The 21,590-nt window shown below is 39.1% G+C and overlaps 4 protein-coding genes and 1 pseudogene across 4 annotated transcripts; 2 read left to right on the top strand and 3 right to left on the bottom strand.

The window, feature by feature from the left end:
- Nucleotides 1-560: 560 nt before the first annotated feature.
- LOC137949019 (brassinosteroid-responsive RING protein 1-like) lies at nucleotides 561-1,354 on the top strand (annotated as a pseudogene).
- A 2,963-nt stretch (nucleotides 1,355-4,317) lies between these two features.
- On the bottom strand, nucleotides 4,318-8,986 carry LOC137949085 (serine hydroxymethyltransferase 3, chloroplastic). Its single transcript, XM_068795358.1, has 12 exons — nucleotides 8,881-8,986; nucleotides 8,071-8,279; nucleotides 7,557-7,752; nucleotides 7,283-7,457; nucleotides 7,010-7,127; nucleotides 6,755-6,867; nucleotides 6,521-6,643; nucleotides 5,979-6,083; nucleotides 5,800-5,886; nucleotides 5,591-5,698; nucleotides 4,998-5,070; nucleotides 4,318-4,903 (listed from the first exon to the last, which is right to left on the bottom strand). The coding sequence occupies exons 2-12, from the start codon at nucleotides 8,276-8,278 to the stop codon at nucleotides 4,629-4,631; spliced, it is 1,581 nt and encodes a 526-aa protein (XP_068651459.1). The 5' UTR covers nucleotide 8,279; nucleotides 8,881-8,986; the 3' UTR covers nucleotides 4,318-4,628.
- A 4,117-nt stretch (nucleotides 8,987-13,103) lies between these two features.
- Nucleotides 13,104-14,247, top strand: LOC137949015 (uncharacterized). The gene has a single exon (XM_068795270.1). The coding sequence runs from the start codon at nucleotides 13,220-13,222 to the stop codon at nucleotides 14,030-14,032; it is 813 nt and encodes a 270-aa protein (XP_068651371.1). The 5' UTR covers nucleotides 13,104-13,219; the 3' UTR covers nucleotides 14,033-14,247.
- Nucleotides 14,248-14,386: 139 nt separating this feature from the next.
- On the bottom strand, nucleotides 14,387-17,437 carry LOC137948764 (pentatricopeptide repeat-containing protein At1g02060, chloroplastic). Its single transcript, XM_068794926.1, has 2 exons — nucleotides 15,410-17,437; nucleotides 14,387-14,875 (listed from the first exon to the last, which is right to left on the bottom strand). The coding sequence occupies exon 1, from the start codon at nucleotides 17,360-17,362 to the stop codon at nucleotides 15,575-15,577; it is 1,788 nt and encodes a 595-aa protein (XP_068651027.1). The 5' UTR covers nucleotides 17,363-17,437; the 3' UTR covers nucleotides 14,387-14,875; nucleotides 15,410-15,574.
- A 2,253-nt stretch (nucleotides 17,438-19,690) lies between these two features.
- LOC137949050 (NDR1/HIN1-like protein 26) lies at nucleotides 19,691-20,538 on the bottom strand. The gene has a single exon (XM_068795311.1). The coding sequence runs from the start codon at nucleotides 20,536-20,538 to the stop codon at nucleotides 19,900-19,902; it is 639 nt and encodes a 212-aa protein (XP_068651412.1). The 3' UTR covers nucleotides 19,691-19,899.
- Nucleotides 20,539-21,590: the final 1,052 nt, after the last annotated feature.

The raw sequence follows: 21,590 nt of genomic DNA, 5'->3' as shown, positions 1-21,590 counted from the left end.
CTCTTGGGCCCATAATTAAAGCCCACAATCGGGTTCCTCCAAGAAGTTTGCGCCCTTTGAGGCTAGACGATTGATGGCAGTGCCAAAAACAACAACCCAGTAGGGACCACACGACTGTTGACTGCGTCAGCACACCTCACGAGGCCTGTGCGGGACCCAAGTTTAAGCATTTCAAAAGTAAAGCAAGCCATACGTGTGACCCACGTGACGTGTGAACAGAAGCGTCGCCAACAGCCGAGAAAGCGTGTTGGTTAGTAATAAAAGAAATGTAATTCCTGTAACGTGGCCACCCGTGGGTGGGCCAGATTCTTTTATAATTTTTAGTGGCGAGATAGAAAAGACAAGGAATTCAATTCCTCTTCTTGGATAGCTTTTACCTAATTTTTTGGTTGGCCAGCGTTGTTACTGAGTTTGGACTCATTTGAACGGTCAAGATAAGTTTTCTTTCTTTCACATTTTGAGAATATTTTTATCCCCAAATGGTCCCACGTGTACTACAACGAAGTTGGCTATAAATACGAGACCTGGCTCAGCTATCTTCCTTGACACTACCCACCAAACCTCCCACTATTTCTCCTCTTCCTTCTCCCTCGCCGTCCTCTTTCTCATCTTCATGGGTTTTCCTTCAATTTGTTACAGGGTTACAGTGCCTAAACCGCTGGTAGAGCTTGCCGACTTGTGGATCCATATAAAGCTCATGGTTAGGCTGGCCTTCTTCTATCTGGGTCTTTTCGATCCGACTGATGTGAGCACGAATTGGGAGCCACATGGGATTCGTCGCTCGCTGGCTGATACCCAGTCGCCTTCTGTATCTATCACGCCCCAGGAGATCAAGAAGAGGCTTCCTATTGTAGAATTTTCAGATTTCGTTAGATGGTCTGGGGAAGGAGCGTGCCAGGAGGAGGGACCGGTTTGTGCCGTCTGTTTGAGCTGCGTGAAGGAGAGGCACAAGATCAGGGAGCTAGGAAATTGCTCCCATGTTTTCCATTCCGGGTGCTTGGATAAGTGGGTGGATCAGGGCCAGGTTACTTGCCCTATGTGCAGGTCTATGTTGCTGCCGCAACAAACTGAGAAGAAGGGGGTGGAGATTCTTGGATGGTGGAGAGGATTTCTTTTCTCTTTGCGGAAGATCTGGTGAGATTTTGAGAATGGGGGAATCCTCCACAGCCATTTTTAACTGGTTTGCCGATAGGAAGAAAACAGAGGGAAGAAGGGAACTGATTACATAGACTGTTAAACATGCGTGATGTACATAGGTTTCCATTCTTTTCTTTTTTTTGACAGATTTGCAGCGAAGTGCTTGCGTTGTACATAAACATTAACGCTTTTCTTATCGTCTCTTTCCTTTTGTTTATTCTTCTTGCTACGAACTCGGAACAATGCGAATCAGTAGACAAGCATCACTTGGGCACACATGGCAGGCAGCCATTAACTGAAGCCTCCCAAGTTTGCAAAAGAAAATACAAAAGATCAAGATTCGAAGCCATTACAGATTATGACGGCTTGAATCGAACATGGGTGCAAATTTTTGCTCAAAATAATCACCCAGATGTCATATCAGTACAAAATTGAGTTGAAGACAGTTGAGCTTTTCTCGTCGAACTAAAAAAGTTTTGACTTTCATATCTTAAATATTATAAGATGTTCAGAGAAAGGAGACAAATGTTGCGTCTAAAAGAAAAAAGATGAGAACATTCAGCCGGGGATTTAATTACACATTAAATGATGAGCTTGGAAAAATCTTCTTATTCTGGGTTTGTAGCTAACATCACTTGTGCAGGACGATCGAATCATACTTGAACTTCAGTCAAATTTGAAATTGTCTAGTCTCTATTTGGATAATTGGGGAGAGGCCTTGAGTTGATTAGTTCTTAAGCGGAGCTGTAATATTTGCTTCTAAAGTGCCAATCTGACCAAAAAAAAAAAAACACAGGGACAACTCAAGAACTGTAAATTTTCTGCTCTGAGCAAAGTTTTCTACAATTTTTACCGCCATTGACGAGCTTAGTTAAGGCCTGATTGTCACAAAACCCGTATAAAGATTATTCTAAATTCAACTTTGTTTCCACTGAACTCTAAGTTGCTTGCTTTTAAGATTTGCTCGATATGGGTTCGGACGGTTTCAGCAGGAACTTAAATAAGTAGGTCGTTTCCATTGTTATGATGGAAATGACGAAACGACGATTGTAAAGATTATTTCTACTGTTCTCCCCAGTTAGATGAAAGATTGGGAGCTAATTTCTTGGCCTTCATTGATGTTAATCTCCCGTGTTGCAAACATCAAAGCAAGATATTGCAAACCTTGAATGAGCATATCATAGAGTGATTAAGTCTGACCCAAACTCTTTGATTAGAAGAAGATTTGGGCTAAAAACTCAGATTTTAGTAAAAAATGAAACTCAATTCACGTCAATGCATGGAGAGATAATAAGAGAGAAAATATGAAAAAATATTTTAGCAAAACTGACCATTGATAGTTCTGATATCAATATCTCCAAAAATATAACTCAAAATCATAAACAGATTATTGGACTAGAAACTAGACTCAAATATATTTAAATTGATACCTAATTTGGCATAAAAAAAAACCTTCATTCTTGAATCTTTTATGACCTCTTGAAATTCTTCATTTAGTAGTTTGACCCTAGCCGACCCCAATACGAATATTTATTTAAATATAGATCAGATTGACATAAAATTTTCTCCTTATGAAACTAGACTTCGATACCTTTCATCCAAATATAACTTTTCTTCATAAAATATATTTATTACGAGAGAAAGAATCTAATAAATTTCGGATTTTTTAATATGATCGAACAAAATACTCCTTCTTCTTTAGCCAGCATGACCATTGACTCTTCTAGATTGATATCTCCCTCTAAAAAACTCGGACTGAGAATTGGTTGGATAGGTAAGAAAATATACTTATATATCTTTCTTTTGATATATAATTCTTCATATAAAGTCTCATTTTTTATAGTATAAAATGACTCAAAATTTAAAGTTTTCTACTACTACTCTAACCTCTCTTGTAGTCTAACCTTTGCTATTTTAAATATCGATTTCTCTTTGTAGAAAACTCTGATTGATAAAAAAAAAAAAAAAAAATGGAAAGTAGACTCAGAGATCTTTTCATAAATATATTGAAATATAAAAAACTCGTTACAAAGGTGGAACACTAAAAAAACAACTTAGGATTGGAAAGAAAGAAAAAAGATAGAATACGAACCTCAACTACTAGAGATGATAAATAAAAAAGGATTACATTATCTTTATTGGTTGACCGAGTAAACTCGCAAAACCTGCTCTGATACCATATTGAATTTCTAGAAAAGGGAAAAAATTCACTTACTTGTTATAATTTGAATACAATGAGTCTCTATTTATAATAGAGGAAACAAATATAATCAAATTACAATTAAATTACCCTTATCCCAGTTACACCCAAAGTTAAACACTAAAAGACAAGTCCTAAAACAATTAAATAGCTGAACATAAATAGAAGATTAACATAACTAAAACACCTTTATCTAAAACTCTTTTGTGAGACTCCTATAAGACTCCATCATATTAATTTTAACTCTAGTGAGAATTCTTACTATGAGTGTCATGTTAGACTCTTCAATATCTGTTCTTCAACAATTCATTTTGCTACCTATTTTTGTGTTTGTTACTCAATAGATTGATTCTTATATAAGAAATTGGGTACGGATTCTCCACACTTATTGTTTTTGCTTTTGTTTATATCCAAATTGATATACAATTGTATGAAATGTTTCCAACTCTTTCTTTTTAAGGCCAATGAATTTAAATTTTCTTGGTTTATTTTTGCTACATTTTTTCTTTTTTAGATAATGTGGTTGTTGCTCAATAAGAATCAATTTTTGTATAAACATGTTAACACGAGTTATCCACATATTTAGTTTAATTCCAATCTTAAATTTGACCAATTGCATTAAACATGTTCTAACTTTTCTATAACTCTTTTTTGTTTCCCCAAGGAGGGTAGTCCCTAAGAGTTATTGCTTTTAACAAATTACATAATCATAATTTTTGGTTTTACAGATGTTGTCATCTAGAAAAGCACAAATGTATGTATCAAATACATTGGAGCTTCAATTAGAAATCAATGTTTGGGTTGTGGGTTCTTACCATGGATTTAATGGTTGTCTATTTTTTCCTCTATAATTAGAATCATGACATTCTGTTTTCTGCTTGATAAAATTCTCATCATTTTGCACAAAATATTTCAGATAACCATATTAGTGAAAACACTAGAATGATGGTGATTGCTGGGCACAAGAGTACTTGTATGCATTTGAAATAAGCAATAGCTTTTGAACTAGATACATACATTGATATAGAAGTTGTAGTAAAAGAGGCATTGCAGGAGGTGAATAATCAATCATACTCCCATCCCGGCTCTTATGCTGTTTGTCAAGTGAAGAAATACGCTGATATCATTCCAAGTCTCTCTTTTTTTTTACCAATATTACTCTGTTAACTATATAACATTACAAAACATATATAGGAGACCGATTACTAACCCCAATTCTCATCATCCATTCTTCCTTCCCCTTTTGTTTGGATTGATTTGATTCGGTAGAGATGAGATCATCACATCCACTCTATACTCCAGGCAGAGGAAATTGGCTAGCGAATTCTTCAACTCTCCACTTCAGATCGGAAATCTTTGCTAGGAGAGGGAACTCGGGAGATTCTACATAATCCATGAAATCTTTGAGCTTTGTTCCCTTGACAAGACTCTTTGCCTCCAAAGCAATCTGCACACCCTCATGAATGAAGTCTGCTGTGGATAGAAAATCCTTCTCTTTAAGGTCTCTGGTTGTCATAGCTGGGGCTCCAATTCGAATACCGCCAGGGACCAATGCACTTTTGTCGCCTTCAAAGTACCATCATTCAAGAAACCACTGAAATCAATGATTATGGGAGAAATAAAAAGAAAAATGAAAGAGAATGTGCAGCGATCAACTCACCTGGCACAGAGTTCTTGTTGAGAGTTATGGAACTCATATCCAAGATTTTCTCCACTCGAGCACCATCAATGCCCTTTTTCAGCATTTTATGAAATATCAAGGCCAAGGAAACAATATTTTGAAAAATGCAACTCCAAAAAGAAATGCACTTTTTATATCGACAGACAAACTGAATCTTTCAGCAGAAAATCAAGGCCCATAAGTCTTTTGGTACATGGATCTACTTAGTCAAGTTACAAACACAACCAATTAATTAAAAAACATGCAAACTTAAACAGAAGTCTGCTCAGCACTTTCCTTTTGACAGTTGTACTAAGAGAACGACAGCTTCTTACTACAAAGAAGTTAGTGGTATTAACAAGATAAAAAACATTAAAAAAAATCATTACATTGGGAAAGGACAATTAAACAGCATATTAGTGAAAACACTTATATGAATCATACAGAGAACTAAATAATCAATTCACGAGAAAACACTTCTTAAGTAGCTCATTAATATTTGAATCACCATAGAACATTTGACAAGACACTAGAAAATTGTTCGACCATTAGAGTTGGGGAGCCAAGAATGGAAAAGGAGATCAAAAGCTCACCACTGGTCGTAGGTCCACCAATACAAGGTGATTGTCTGTTCCACCAGAAACTAGCTTGTATCCTAATTCCAGCAATCGACTCGCAAGAGCCTTGCAATTTGAAAGAACCTGAAACAACCACCCACACACAACAAACAAATGTTAAAAACAGTAGGTTGCAAAATCTGGAAGATGAAGTAAATTGGAAATTCTATAATAAAAGGAAATACCTGTTCTTGATAGAGCTTAAATTCAGGAAATTGAGCTTGTTTTAAACAAACTGCAAGCCCTGCAATGGTGTGGTTATGTGGCCCCCCCTGTATTCAAATTTTAGTGTCAAAGCCACCCATAGCAACATAAAAAATTAAGAAAGAAATAGATGAAAAAAGTACATAGTTCTCCGGCTAACCTGTAAACCAGGAAAGACAGCATTGTTAATGGCAGTTTCCAAGTCAACTCCCAGAACAGGATCCTTCTTGTAAAAGATCATGCCACCCCTGGGACCTCGGAGTGACTGAAAATATTGCCTTTACAAGTCAGGCTACGTCTAGATGATCTTTAAAGATAGAATAATTGAAAGAAAAAGCAAATTCATGGAACAGATTAAGGCACAAAATTATCCCATGTAATCTAACACTACCTGAAGCTAAACACTGCTACAATTTGTTTTTACTCAATTTTTCCTCCTCTGAATAATTATAAACTTTTGGAAGATCAGAAACATAAAAATCCAGTGTAGGAGAATTTTCCACAGACATATTTACAAATATAGAGAATATTCCTCTTCTGCTAGGTATATAGAGAATATTCCTCTTCTGCTAAGTGTATGTAGTGAGCTAACTGCATAATTATATTCCTTGTATACCAAAATTGAATTGAAAACCTTCACAAATAATTGATAATGCAACACAGTCCAAGAGTGACTCTAGCAATTGAAAATTAATTATGTACCTTGTGAGTGGTTGTAGTGACAACATCACAGTACTCAAAAGGATCAAAAAGCACCGAGGCAGCAACCAGCCCACTTATGTGTGCCATATCCATCATAAGAAAAGCACCAGCAGCATCAGCAACCTTCCAAATTGTAACACATGAGATCAAATAGACATGAACTCAAAATGTTGAACTGTCTATGTAGCTTAATGAGTATTAATTGCAATATATATTATCACACAAGACAAGTACCTTCCTCATGCGTGGGTAATCAAAATCACGAGGATATGCACTAGCACCAACAATGATAAGCTTTGGTCGAAACAGAGCAGCAGTTTTCTCAAGCATATCATAATCAATAAGACCTATTTGCAAGATGAATGAAGAATTTTTATTTAAACAAGCAGAGAGAGATACTGATGTACTAGACTATATCAGAAGCAGATCCTTTTTTTTCTCCAGATTTGATCTATCAAGAGCTTTATATCGGGCTTTTCAAGGATTTACCTGTATTTTCATCGAGTCGATAAGGCATAGACTCAAAATAGATTGATGTTGCAGACACACGTCTTTTAGGAGTCATGAACCCATGAGACAAGTGCCCACCATGAGGCAAGTCCAGACCCTAATCAAGTTAAAGATAAATTTAATATAAAAGCACATATAATACGGAGGATTAGATGACAAAGAGTTGAAAAAGTAAACCCAAAAGAAAGAAGAAAATTAAAGTATTTTGAACAAGCAAATGACAACAAAATAAATTTCAAGTCTTAAACTCACCATTATCCGGTCATGTGGCTTAAGAAGTGCAGTGTAAACAGCAAAATTTGCTGGAGACCCCGACAAAGGTTGAACATTCACACCCCATTTCTTCCCATCTAGATGGAATGCAGACAGAGCCCTCTCCTGACATAGAATCTCAAGCTGATCAATGAATTCATTGCCACCATAATACCTGCAAAAATAAATTCAATAAAATACTTCATGAGATTCAGAACAGAAAAAAGTAATACTGAAAATCGTATGCAAAAAGCTGGAACTGCCACAATCATACCTTTTCCCAGGTAATCCTTCCGAATATTTGTTTGTGAGGCAGGATCCAACAGCTTCCATAACAGCTCGAGAAGTAAAGTTTTCAGAAGCAATGAGCTCCAAACACTGAAACTGTCGATGTTTTTCTTTGCCAATTATTGCATGCACTTCAATATCTGTTTCACTCAGACTTTTGTCCTTCATACTACTTCCATCACCTAAGAACAACATATAGAAGGCCACCCATGAGATGCCCGGTGATCCTAAATCTTTTGCAGTTAACCATTAGTAAAACATGAACAAGTTAAAGAGTAGATTTGTTACTGTAATAGAGATGTTCAAATTACAAACTGTGAAATGCCTAACGTGTAAACTCCTCTTAACAAATTGAAGCAAAAGACATATCAGTTGAACAGTCGAACTCTAGTCAATAGATTTGAGTAAGTCCTGTTGTCAAAGAGCTTCACGGCCAATTCAAAGTAACCTATTAAAAGAAAGGAAAAAAATTAAAAAATTCTCTGTACATGTCAAATTACCTTCGTAGTCCAGGATAGGAAGAGGTACAGATGAGGGCGGCTTTCCTGTCACCAAGCTTGCGTCACCATAAGAAGATTTACAAAATTTTAGATATTTCTGCCTTCCCTGAGATCGAAGGCCACTGTTTGTATTGGAAGGAAATGAAGAATTTCTACTCCAAATCGACTGGCGTAAAGTATCCATAACCGACCCGCTGTAAGTTTGCATCCTTTTAAAGACGAACAAAAAATAAAAGCAATGTGAGGAATACTGGTATGTTATCAAACTAGAATAGTTCTCATTTCTAACAGGTTGCTACTTTTTTTCTGCAGATAAAAGCTGTGGAAGTGCGCTCCACATTGCAATCAAGTTCTAATAAAATAGAAAGGTTGAAAATTTCAAAAGACACCAAACGTTTCACGAGATAAACTGAAAAAGCTTCTAATGGATTTTATAAGGAATTTCTAACCCCTAAAGATTGAAGCTTGATAACGAAAGAAATGAAAGATCGAGTCCGTATTTCAATCAAGTCAAGATTTCAACAAAATGACTGGTGGACAAATTTAAAAGACACCAAACAAATAACAATAATGAAGACCTCTTCCAAAAATCGTGGTGGAGGGGTTTTTCGAAGAAAAAAAAGCAAGTTGCTTACAGTCACTGGAAGAACAAGACCTCACAGAACAACCCCAGGATCTTTCGGTCTCAATGAACTCAAACAACTAGATATAAGACGAATACGCATTAGAAGAATATCGAAAAGAGGAAATGCATGAGAAGAGCAATATTGATTAGAGACGGTATCAGAGGAACAGATTTCTGCGACCAACCTGGAATTCCTAGGCTTTCTTCACCTTCACTTTTTGCAATCGAGTATGAAGCGGTGTAGAGCTAGAGAATAGAAATGAGCTAAATAACCACAACACAATCCAAATAAGTAAGTTTTTTGCCGCCGAATGAAAGGAAAAGACTGCCCAATTGATACGGAAGCCCTAAAAAGACTCCATCGGTGGGCCCTGTCGGCTTTTCTTGTATTTTCTTTAATTCTTAAAATATACCATTATATATCATAAAAACAATCTAATTTTTAGTTAACCAAAATTTAAAAATTCTGGACAAATAAACTCATCTTCATCCCGTGAATTCACCTACAAGGAGGTTACCAAGCTACAAAGCTTTTTTTTTTTCATTTTTCTAATATTAAATTAATGTTTAAATTTATATCAAGTCTAATATTAGGTTAGATTAAATATCTATGAATTAATTATGTTAAATCACTTTCTTCCAATTAGTATTTACATAAATAGTTAATAGCATAAACTTTACTCAATATTGAATATAATTTAGAATATATCAATATATAGATATATATTAAATATTAATTAAGAAATAGTGTTAGTTATAATTAAAATCCTACAAACAATTGCAATACATATTGCAAATATTCAAATTTGAATTTTAAATAAAATATTTAAAACATAGATTTTTATTAACTCCTAGTCTTAATTCACATTTATTTAGATCTTTATATTTTATTCTATATTTTTGTCTAGATTGAGTTTTCTCTTTTGAAAGAAGTTTTAGGGGGGATTAGTGCACTTTGTAAGTGTTGGGGCGAAAGTGGGAGGGAAAGTGAAGTATTTTCCCGGGTGAAAGTGAGAGGAAAAGTGAAGTATTTGTTTGTGTTATTGTGCGCAATGAAAAGTGTAGTGTAAAGTATTTGTTAGTGTTAATGTGCACAATGGAAAAGTGCAGAGTAAAATACTTATTTGTGTTAGTATGTACAATGGAAAATGTGGTGTAAAATGTAAATACATTATTTATTAAATAAAATATTTTGATATATCATGCAGTGTAAAGTGTTTGTCTGTGTTAGTGTGCACAATGGAAAAGTGTAGTGTAAAATACTTATTTGTGTTAGTGTGTATAATGGAACGTGTGGTGTAATGTATAGATAGATTATTTATTAAATGAAATATTTTGATACATCTGACTTTCATAAAATTAAATTAATATTAGTTAATAAATAAAATATATTAAATATAACAATTAAAAAATGCTTATTTTTATATTATTAAAATTGTAATCAAATTATAATTTTGTAATATCTAAATATAAAATAATTATACAAGCATCGTACCACACAAACATCATAATACAAATAATACAAATATAACTCAATCACCTATTTAATATACAAAAATTATAATTGTACATACAAAAATACAACACAAATTTTTTGTCAAATTAGGTGGGGAAACAAGGTGGATCTAGGTCCATTTTTTAGCTTTTTTTTTTTGTCAAATTATAAATTAGGGTAAGGGTTCGAGGTAAAGTTTAGTTCTAAAAAATATGGCCGAAGGGAATGAGGCAAGAACAGAGTTGAGGGAAAGGAAATGGTGTGGAAAAAACCTTGGTTTTGAAGTCGAGGCTCAAGGTTAGGTTGAGTGTTTAGAAACTCCATTTGACCCAAACATTAAACAAAACTAAAACTATTTTAAAAGGAATGAAAGAAAATAAAAATAAATTATTAGTTTTAATTATACTCTATAATTAAAAAATAAATTTGGGAAGTAATTAAATACTAAGTATTGCATAATGAAAATGTCCAAAATATGAATATAAAATCAAAAACAAAAAAAAATTTATAAAAATAAAACTTAAACAGAACATAAATAATAACAATGGTTATTTAAAATAAAAAATTAATAATAGTAATTATGGTGTGCCTTGCTCTTAGTTATTGTAGCTCGTCTTCCTCGCTTAGCGAGTGGAAAGACAAATAACAAGGGGTAGACATCCTAACAAATAAAACCGTTAAGAGGACAACAGAGGTTGCATAGAGGGGAGAGAAGTCGTCGAAGGTCGTTGGAGCTGGGGACATCGAGAGGAAGAGAGTCAAATACCGGGAAGAGGTCGTAGAGGGGGCGATTAAAATTGCTGAAGGTCGCGAGTGAGAGAGGAGCTGGAGAGGTTTCAAAGAGGGGAGAGAAGTCGCCGATGGTCGTCAGTGCTAGGGACGGCGAAACGACGAGAGTCGAGTGCGGGGAGAAGTCGCACAGGGGGCAATTGAAATCGCCGAAGGTCGCAAGCAAGAGAGGAATTGAATTTTTTTTCTCCCGATAGCCCGAGCCTGATGTAATTGATGGAGTAAAAGTGAATTCAGAGTTCCACCCCCTTTGATTTCACTTTCTCTCATACTATGCCTAAAACGTGGGAAAGTATATTACATTTGTAATTTAATTTCCCTCGTAACTTAAAGAGTGCAATAACTGTTTTAACATATTTTGAGTTTAAGTAAAATATATTTTACTTGGAGATGCACTAACAGGGCATTAATGTTAATTGAATGTTGTCAGTTCCTAGCTTGGTACCATTAGCATTTACTTTAGTGCCGTTTGCATGATTTTAATTTCTACCGTCGAACATTTGAAGAGTAATACGTTTCCCTTCACGACCGGAAAATTTCCGGTAAGTGTTCCATTGTGAAGATCAGTTTCTGTTTCATTAACAAATTTGTTCGAATTGGATGAATGTCCTAAGATGTTTAATTTACCATCAATCATCTATTCATTTAGCTTTAATTCCCTCTGTTCTTTTTTTCCATTCGACGCACGACGCTTTCCTCCGACAATCGCCGTCCGTCCATCTTCCCCGGTCTTCGTCTTTCCCCCTCGGTCACCTGTAGTTGCTGCTTTCTTCCAATCTCTTCTTCTGGGCTTGTAAATTTCATATCCGTTTCGCAAAACTTCAGTAGAAGAATGCGAAAGGGTTGAGATTAACTTTCATTACAACCTCTTCTGCATTGCGGCTTCTGCCACGCGTTAACCGTCAATGCGTCGCCAGAAAGTACACCGTGAAAAGAAAACAGGAAGCAGGGACGACGTTGACCTGTATCCATTGTCTGACTGGGCATTTACTTATTTAAATAAAAAAGGACATAAATAAACAACGATCAGAGGCACTGACACGGGCAACCGCCTACCACTTCCACTGTTTCCCGTTACAAAGACGCAAAAGCTCCCTCTAATCCGTCTGTCTCCGTCCCTCTGACTCTCTGGTTTCTTGCTCTCTTCTCAGAATCGTCACTTGCCGGTCTTCTCTGCTCTTTCCCGAGTAATGGGTTCACTGGGCAAGGTGGGAACCATCGCCCTGTCAGTGGTATCCGGCGTCGCCCTCGTCGCGGTCGTGTTGGAGCTGCTTTACCTGTTATGGTCGAGACAGCGGCGGAACGACGATAACGGCGGGTCTAGGATGCAGAAGCGCTCTGCAGAGGAGATGGAAGCGGAGCTCACGTGGCGGAGGAGCACGACCACGCACTGGGGTCTCCTCGGGGTGCTGTTTGCGATCAAGGAAGAGAGCGGAGACGAGTTGGCGGAGGCCGAGGACGGCAAGGGGAGGGGAAAGAAGCGACGGAGAAGTAGAAGGTTCTCCGGAGGAGGGAGCCAGGACTCAGGGGGAGGGGCTTCCTCTACGGGGACAACTCCTTTTATTACCCCTCCGGCATCGCCGCCTCCGGGTTCGCCCCGGAACGTCACCAGAGAAACGGTATGATAAAAACCGAAAACAAAAGAAGAAGACAGAAAAAGGCCGAAAAGGAAATGGGAGTGCAGTAATCACATAACTTTTGACGAGCTCACGAGGGCTGAGCGGATATAGATGAGAAGATGGCGATGTCGCAGGTCACCAGCTCTTTTTATTCATTTATTTACTTTCAACCTTTGCGATCGCACTGAGACGCTTGTAAATTATACATGAAGATATGGATTTACAACTGCTTTTCAATCAATGCCGTCGAGTTTTCGTTGGTATAATCAATGTCACGTAGAATGGCTTCTCTTCTTCTCCACCGCCGGATTCCAACTCCTCCGATTAGACCGATCCATATATGTAGTCTGTTTTTGCGTATAACCCAAGCACCTTTCACTCTTTCACCCACCACCTTAGCCTTTTAACTTTTAATAACTTTTTTTTTTTTTTTAAATATCACGAGATTAGATGATGGGATAATTATTTGATTGTGCCAAATCGACCACTCCCATCGCATGACAACCCTCCCCCTTCGTTTTCTAATCCATTCTTGCCTTCGCACTTTCCTTTGTTTGGCCTCCACCGCTCGCCACCCCCTCCAACTCCATCCTCCTCAGCTCCAGCCAATGCCACTGCGCCATGTTTCCTGTTGTCAACAACATCTCCTCCGATTCTTCCTCTCCGCGTCCTGATATCTTCTTCCTCGCCGCTCTTTCTCTCCATCTACTCATCAAGTCTCCCTCTACGACGCGCCGCTGCCGCCTCTTCCTTCAGAACACCAACCCCGTGACTTCCGCCTCCATGGCCTTCGGAGGCTCCAAGCCCCTTCGCTTCCCCTCTCCCCAATCCCTCTCCGATTGGCTGAAACCCCGTCTCCCCTCCGATTCGCTTTCTGCCTGGGGTCTTGCTCCCGGCACTAAAAACCTCCACAACCTCTGGCTGGAGCTCTCACAGGGTGAGACCTCCCTCAACGACTCTTACCCTCCCACTCGCACCGTTCAAGTCGCCACTATTCGCATCCTCTCGCCCACTAGCCCCTTCGAGATTCTTATTGAGTCCCACCAGGAGCTCTCCGACGGCTCCGTCCGCCAGCGCCGCCGCCCCCTCTCCGAGAAGATGAAGCCCGGGGAGGGGATCGAGGAAGCCGTGCGACGCGCCGTCCGGGAAGAGCTTGGATTCCTCGTGCCGGATAGTGCTGAAAGCGTCAGGATCGTGCCCGGATCGTATTGGGAGAGGGTGGAGGAGAGGGTCTCCCTCTCGTACCCTGGTCTGCCGGCGCGCTACGTTTTGCACTCGGTGGATGCCTGGGTTGATGGGCTGCCCGAAGGGGAATTCTCTACAGAAGAGGGCGGCGAATATGAGGATTCTGAAGACGTAAGAGTTGCAGAGAAGGCTGTTTTCGTGAAGAAGCATTACTGGAAGTGGATGAGAGTCGATGATTCGGCAGTTTGATTACGTGTTCATTTGAGTTTGGAGTTCTCGGACTTGACTCACCAATATGGGTTTTTGTTTCGATTTCTTTCACTTTTCTTTTTCTTTTTTTATCAAAATCTTTCACTGTATATTACGCATCAATTATCGGGAGCAGAGACTGGAGTTATTAACTTTGTGTCCTTTGTAATTGAGATCATATGAAGTGAATTATTTTTGCCCGAAGACAGAACACATACAAACTGAATCGTTAGCTTTGTACCTTGTGCTCTGTAGAAAGCTAAGAGAACCTCTATCAAGAGGAGATCTGTTTAAAAGACTTATTCCTTTGTGAAGCTTGAAACTTGAACAGACTGCTGTGTATAATCCGCTGTTGTCTCATTGAATCATCTGCGTGTTTACAGCAATGTGTTTGCATTGCATATATACTACTTACAGGTGTTCATATTACAGTACACGAGCCAGGTGTACTCTCGTATATAGCTCCTTTTGACTCTCTCGTATCAAAATATTTTTCATAGAGACCATTCTGGGATGTTTCTTTCAACCAAAAACTCCATTGTAATCCACCGCTCATTGCCAGGTGTGGGAAGCCAGCTGATCAAACTGGCAGATGTGCTTCCAAACCTCACATGTACAGTGCTCGTCACTCCAAAATCATTTTCTAAAATCCTTGAACTTGAGCTCCCTCATTCATGAACTCGTGATAAAATCATGGCCTTGACCCTCCATGAACCAAGATACTAATTTCCATGGACAGTTGACATCAAAAGAGTTTCTTGTTTTGGTCGGATCAACCAATTCGAAGTAAGCTCTAGACGCTATACAGTATACAGCAGAGTATTGAGAGTATCTTGCATTTTCCTGACAATAAATGGCAAAGAGTTTGATAAAATACAACATTAAAAATGTGGCAGAGGTAAGTACTGGAAGAAAAGGAAATAAGAGAAGAAAGAGCTGCAACAATATAGAGAACAGCAGTGGAACAAACCAATGCAAAATCTGCTGCTTACTTAGGTAACTACAGTAAGCTCGAACCTTATCGAAAGCATTCAAGTTCAATTTTCTCACATTATTCCGGCTGCAAGATAGCTTCTGAACACAATAGTTAGAATGCACATCTGGATGGAAGAACATTCTGACATTCAAGACGTGGAAAAATACTTTTCCTTTTACCAGATATTGAGCACTTAAACCAGATTAAGTCATGGCAGGACTCCAACAATGCCAATCTGAGATAATCTTAAGCAATCTAAATCCTAGAATACTTAAAGTTCGAAACAAGAAAAAAAATCCTAGGAGCACTTAACTACAAGGGTTCACTCTAAAACCTAGTCTTATACAAAAAGTAGCATCTTGAAAGAATAACTCATCTAGGAAACTGGACAGAACTCTTACCTTAGTATTGCTATGACCTTTGAGTGATTACCTACTTCTGAATGGTTGAAGAGCATTAATGCTTAACATTCTCCTTTGCTTCAATTTCGAGGCAAAAGCCTAAGGGTATGGATCAATTTTTAATGGCAAGTGACCGAATCACAATTTCATACGTCGCTACTGCTTTCAAGTCCTGCGGAGCATTTGATTAGAAACAAATTCGGCTTCTTTGTGAAATTTCTGCTTTTTATCTGACTCGAGAGCATATTTCAAATCTTTCAAGCAACTTAAAGCAGGTTGGAGTCCTCTTTCTGTCAGCTCATAAAACAGAGAGAAAGCTTCTGGAGCCCTCATTGTTTGACAAAGACCTGTAATGATCATGCTAGAAAGTTGCAAATCCACTTCTTGATCATTTGCCATAATAAACAGCAAAATTTCTCGTGCCTCTGAGAACCTCCGTTTCTCACAAAGAAATTCTATTACTTTCTCCATTTTCAATGAATACCCATTAGAGTAAATCAGCTTAACAATCTCAAATGAGTCATCCTTCAGTCCAGTCTTGAAAAGTAGTATAACCGTCTCTGTGGAGAGATTGATGTTTTGACGAACTTTCTTCTCTAACATCAGGGTAAGAAGGCTCGCAGCATCCCGAGCACAACTATGTTTTACTAGTCCATCCAGAATGGAATAAAATAGAGTAGTTTTGGGTGTATGATTGCTTTTCAACATCTTTTCCAAAGTTTTATAAGCAAAAGTTGGGTCTTCCTTGTGCAAAAAACCATCAATCAAAGAACTATATACCTGTATATCTGGGACAAATTCTCTCCTCAACATCAATACCAAAATCTCAAACCCATCTTGAAATGTGCCTTCTCTACAGTGCCCCTTGATCAGGGTCTTGAATGCTGTTGGATCCTGCGTGCCTCTCTTCATGAGCTGTCTAAAAACCTTCTCTGCCTTTTGAGTCTTTCCTTCTTTGCACAAGTAATCAAACATGGGATTATATGCTGCAACAAGGGGGACACTCCCCTCGTTCCGAAGAAGGATCTGCTTCTTTTCGAGCTCATCAAAAAGTAGCTCTGCCTTCTCAAAATTTCCTATTTTGCATAGACTTCTAATAAGGAGACTGAAAGTTGCAGCATCGGGTTCCACCTCCAGGTCTGACATTTTCTCAAATATGTTCATAGCTTCATCTAGATTTCCAGTATTGCAATGAGAATTTATGAGAGTATTGAAAGTGCAAGTATCTGGTCTGAATTCTCTACTGCTCGGCAAAATCTCCTTAATCTTATCCAGCATCCGAACTTCACATAGACCCATAATGAGAGTATTGTATGTAATCTCATTCGGTTTTAGCCCACAAGCAACCATCTCTTCAAAGAGATCTAAAGCGTTGGAAACCAGCAGTTTCTCACAGTACCCTCTGATCAAAGTTGTGTAAGTAACGATATTAGGCTTCAAATGTGGGTGTTTGTTAAACATACCCTTTAGAAGATTGTGCGCAATCTTCACCTTTCCAGCTCTACAAAGACCATCCACGAGTGTATTGTAAGTGATTATATCCGGCGAACAGCTGAAGCGCGACATTTCCTTGAAAAACCAGAACCCATCGTCCACCATTGAGTTAAGACAAAACCCTCTGATCAGAGTGTTGAACGTACAGACATCCGGCGATACACTGGGTGAATCACACAGTTCGTAGAACAGATCCTTCGCCATGTTAGTCCGTCCTCGACTAAGGAGCACAGAGATGATAGAATTGAATGAGTAGATGGAGGGCGACACGCCGTGGTCCTTCATGCTCTTGAACAACTTAATAGACTCGTTGACTAAGCCAGAGCGGCCATAGGCGCGGATGAGAGAGTTGAAGAAGCGGTCATGGAGGGCGACGGCGCCGGAGGAGAGTTTGGGAGTGGAAAGAATGAAATTGCGAGCGGCGTTGAGGTTGCCGGTGCGTGTGAGGATGTTGATCATGGCGGAGTAGGACTCTGGGAGGTGGGGAAAGCGAAGGCGACGGTGAGCCCATTTGAAGAAAAGAAGAGATTTTGCTGGATTTTTAATAAGGTGGATAGTTTGGATGAAGGTGGTCTTGGAGAGATTGGGAGAGAGCGGGGCGAGGGCCGCTTCCAGGAGAGGGGACCAGGAGCGGTGGCTGTTGATGAGGCGAGAGATTCTATCGGAAGTTTTAGTGGTAGTGGAACATGGTTTTGGGGGCGATTCCCCTTGGCGGGAAGAACCTTCTTCTCCTTGTAGAAATCGGGCAGACGATGCTGTTGCGAAGCGGGAGGCGAGGGAGGCGTAGCGGAGCTGTGCGCGGAGGCGGAGATTGCCAAACATGACGATGGTGCTCTAGCTGGGCTCCCTTGTGGAGATTTTCATGGTTGCCACGCCGATGTGGGCAGCGGGGCTTGAAAATTGGTCCAATAGACGATAGGCCCACGGATTGAATAAAATAAAATAAAATAGATAATTTAATTGAATTAGTTACCATAATTAGTGCCACATATGAGTCGAACATAAACATGACATTAGTTAAACACACATAGTGGACAAGGGGTATTGCTGATGATTGAATAAAAGGGAAAACAATTAAAATATAAAGTATAAATCTTAATAAAATTATAAAAAACTATATAATATATTAAAAATGTTAACTAAAAATAATTAAGTTATATTTATTAAAAATATCCACTCTCGCTTTAATAAAAATATGACCTAATTCTAATGTACGACTTTTATTTCGAAGATATGGGTCAAGGGTTACTTTGATTAGCATCAATCATCTAGGGGCAAAATTGCCTAATGGAAGGGAGAATGCATCTTTTTCAACTATTAAACTCAAGATCTTTGTACTCACTGATCCTCACGTATAAGCCACAAGTGTATAATTTGGGTAGAGACTCACATATGAGTACTTGCTCTGATACCACATGGACTTGGGTCAAAGGTCTATCCCAAATGACTAACTAATAAACTCAAGATCTTTGTAATTACTAATCCATGTGAAACTATTCTTTAACAAGCAGAATAAGAATTATGTTAGGCAGAATATAAAATAATTAATGCAAGGAGAAGGGCCCCCATGATGGGTGGGATTTTGTCGAAACTGAACTAAAAGGTGGACGTATTTTTCCCTAGTGACAAGTGATTCATGTGAAGTAGCTTGATAACATGTCCCACAATGAGTTCCAAAAAGTCTAAAGTTGTCTTCCACTTCCTCTTTTATCTCCAATCTTACTATTATCTGCTTTTTCTCTCATGTGTTTGCCACTTGCTCCCTTCACCCTCTCATTGGACACCGGAGGGTGTGGCCATCGGAACAGAAACTTGGCAATTAAGGTAGGGTTTCCACTTTGGATCCTGGCTGAATCTCTTGACATGGTTACCACTTACCAAGCAAGGATGTGAGAATTTATATGACCGTCTTGAATACTGGTTGCGTTTTCAGAAGGACGTGTTAGAGCTAGAGCTAGAATTTATACGAGTCGTGAAGTGGCTTTTATGTCTTTCTTCTTCCGCCTCTCGACGAGTGAACTGACAACCACATCACCAGGCTGATTTGACCTCTTCAAAGTGGGTCTTGGATTCATGGGTTGCTCGCCTCTCGACGAATGAGTTGACAATCACATCACCAGGCTGATTTGACCTCTACAAAATGGGTCTTGGATTCATGGCTTGATCCCTCGTAAAGATCGATCAACAGTAGTTCGGTATTGGTGGATTCAATTTTTGCTGTCGGAGAGTGAGACCCAAGAAGAGACGATCAGATTGAGCCATCTCAATGGCTGTGCAATATTTTCAACTTATTTTGCTTCAGAAATTTTAAGGGGAAGTTGCAGGCTCTCTCTCAAACGAAGTCAGTGATCACGTTATGGAAGAGCAGAGCGCGTTTCATGAAATGCTCAAGATGGTGGCTATTGCAGGGAAAGAAGGACATATCTCACGCAGAAAGGGACCCTGGATGACCAAAAAAGGTTAAGGCGTTTCTCTTAGCTCAATAATTAAAGAGACGAGTGACATGGAAATATGAAGATTCCTTACTCCTTAGAGATGAAAGCAGCTGCACTGCGCGCTCTTTATTTTTCTTCATACCGAGAATCTCATCATCAATTCCTATCTCCACGAACCAAAGTAACAAGCGTCTCATCCTCATCTTCAAATCCCAATATATGAATTAAGATAGAGTTGCACCATACCTTCTCAGCTCGATCGTCTCTATGAAAAAGGAAGAAGAAAGAAGAAAGAAGAAAGGTATAAACACTTTAAGTAAAGTAGCACAATCACCTTTCTGCACTCTTAATCTTACAAGAACTTTGGTCTCAATCTCATAATTACAATACAAAGGTAAGCAGCAAGAGCAATACCCTAAGCAGCTAGAGCAATACCAACTTTCTTTCATCTCTCTGGTTTTACACTATTTCCAACTTAACTCAGTCGACTGTAACTACAAATCATCAATCAAAAACCAAAGCGAACTTGCTAGACACTGATCAGCAGTACGGGATTATTCATCACAGGTAAGTAGAACACTGAACTCCTTGCTTGGAAGTACTGGTCAGGGAAGCAGACACTGCGTTGGGACCAAGAGCCATGGTTGCCAGGCAGTCGACATTGAAATGGTAGTGACCGGAGACCCAACTTCCCACCTTCCACCGAAGCTGGCCATTCAGCTTCAGATTCAAAATCATTTTTCCTTCCAGTTGGTCCCGGTTCACTTCGTAACCGAAAGAAGGAGCAACAGGGACCCAGTTGCCGGACAACAGAGCACTTAGAATATTGCTCTCTTCATGGTTCTGATAGAAAGGAGGAAGAGGAGCATCAACCGTAATCTGCTGCCCTTTATACGAAGCATAAGCTTGAAGCCGGTCATAATAGATCCCAACTCTCTGGTTCGGGTTCTTGGACACCAAAGTGATTTGAATCGTCGAGTTCAGGAGATGGGGGGCGGAGAGGTTGAGCTGGTAGAGATCAGACTCTTTGAGATAGAAGTGAGGCTTGGAGGGGCGGAGGATGAGCCAGACAATAAACACCAGGAAGAGGAGGGAGAGGACCAAAGTGGAGATGATGTAGAACAGCTTCTTGTAGAATTTCTCTACGTTCAATCCTTGTTTGGCGCAGTGTTTTGGAGATCTTATGGGGAGCTGAGACATTTGCAGTAGGGGAAGGTGAGGGACGAATCGCCGCAGAAGAGAATCGTGGAGAGGAGGAAATACAACGCCGATCGAGAAGTAGGCCGATGGGTTTAATAAAAAAAAAAGGACCGCATGCACAAAGCAGCAATTCTTTCTGCGGAGGCGCTAGCTTTTGACCGGCAAACATGAGTGGAGTGATTACTCTTAAAGCGATTTCATTAGCCGTTGATCAGTTTTTCAAAAAATGGTGTTAATGTTGTTTACTACAGCCCTCCGCAGAGAGTAGACATATAAACCTCGCAAGATATTTTTGGAAAAACATACTTAAGAAACAGATTAAAAAAGGTGAAATTTTATAGCCTGATCCCCAGATAATATAAAGATTCATCAAAGTTTATACCAAGATATACGAGGGATATCTGAGGCAGAGCAGGATTAGGGTGGATAGCTTTTGGAATAATTGAGTAGAAAGTGACACACCAACATGAGTAGCAAGGCTAGCCTTTACAGAGATTGGAGAGAAATGGAGCAGAAAAGCTAGAAAAAGTTGGCCATCTGAAGGGATGGCTCTTAACTCGCTGCATAAACTTCTAGAGATCAATGTTACCGATTTTAATAATGAAACCAGAATCAAGAAAAATCCCCTTACTACTAATCTGTTTATTATAAGAATTGGGTCCTCTTCAGTTTATTGATTTGTTAACAGAAGAAGCCAAAAGATGGAGAATCTCCTCAGTACTTTTCATGAGTATTGGCTGCTCCTGAGACTAGACCGAGGCTTTGTAGACTTCTAATGTTTGTTTTTGTTTCTTCGCCTCCCCCCCTCTCTCTCTCTCTCTCTTGTGTGGCTTCTGGAATCAAGGTTTTCAATAAAGTGGTGGAGGAGGCTCTTTAGGATCTTCAGGAGAATATTACAGTCTGTGAAGCAGTAAGCTTTGAAATCTAGCGGCTGACCTTTAGAGGTTTTTGAGTTTTGATCCCCACAAACAGGGAAAGACTACTGAGTAAAGAGTGTTTAGACTATCTGGGACTTCACGATTCAAAAGATCACACAAGTATTTCCTTTGATC

Source organism: Aristolochia californica, unplaced genomic scaffold, assembly GCF_029961685.1.
Source record: "Aristolochia californica isolate CCGP_79_NKW_82.1479 unplaced genomic scaffold, dmAriCali1.0.hap1 SCAF_13, whole genome shotgun sequence".
Taxonomy (NCBI): domain Eukaryota; kingdom Viridiplantae; phylum Streptophyta; class Magnoliopsida; order Piperales; family Aristolochiaceae; genus Aristolochia; species Aristolochia californica.
This window is presented reverse-complemented; position numbering and strand designations above follow the sequence as displayed.

Coding starts and splice junctions, on each gene's coding strand:
- LOC137949085 (XM_068795358.1), bottom strand. CDS start 8,278: ATGCAAACTTACAGCGGGTCGGTTATGGATACTTTACGCCAGTCGATT. Junction 7,753..8,070: donor TCCTATCCTGGACTACGAAG/GTAATTTGACAT, acceptor TGTTGTTCTTAG/GTGATGGAAGTAGTATGAAG. Junction 7,128..7,282: donor AGCCACATGACCGGATAATG/GTGAGTTTAAGA, acceptor TAACTTGATTAG/GGTCTGGACTTGCCTCATGG.
- LOC137948764 (XM_068794926.1), bottom strand. CDS start 17,362: ATGATCAACATCCTCACACGCACCGGCAACCTCAACGCCGCTCGCAAT.
- LOC137949015 (XM_068795270.1), top strand. CDS start 13,220: ATGTTTCCTGTTGTCAACAACATCTCCTCCGATTCTTCCTCTCCGCGT.
- LOC137949050 (XM_068795311.1), bottom strand. CDS start 20,538: ATGTCTCAGCTCCCCATAAGATCTCCAAAACACTGCGCCAAACAAGGA.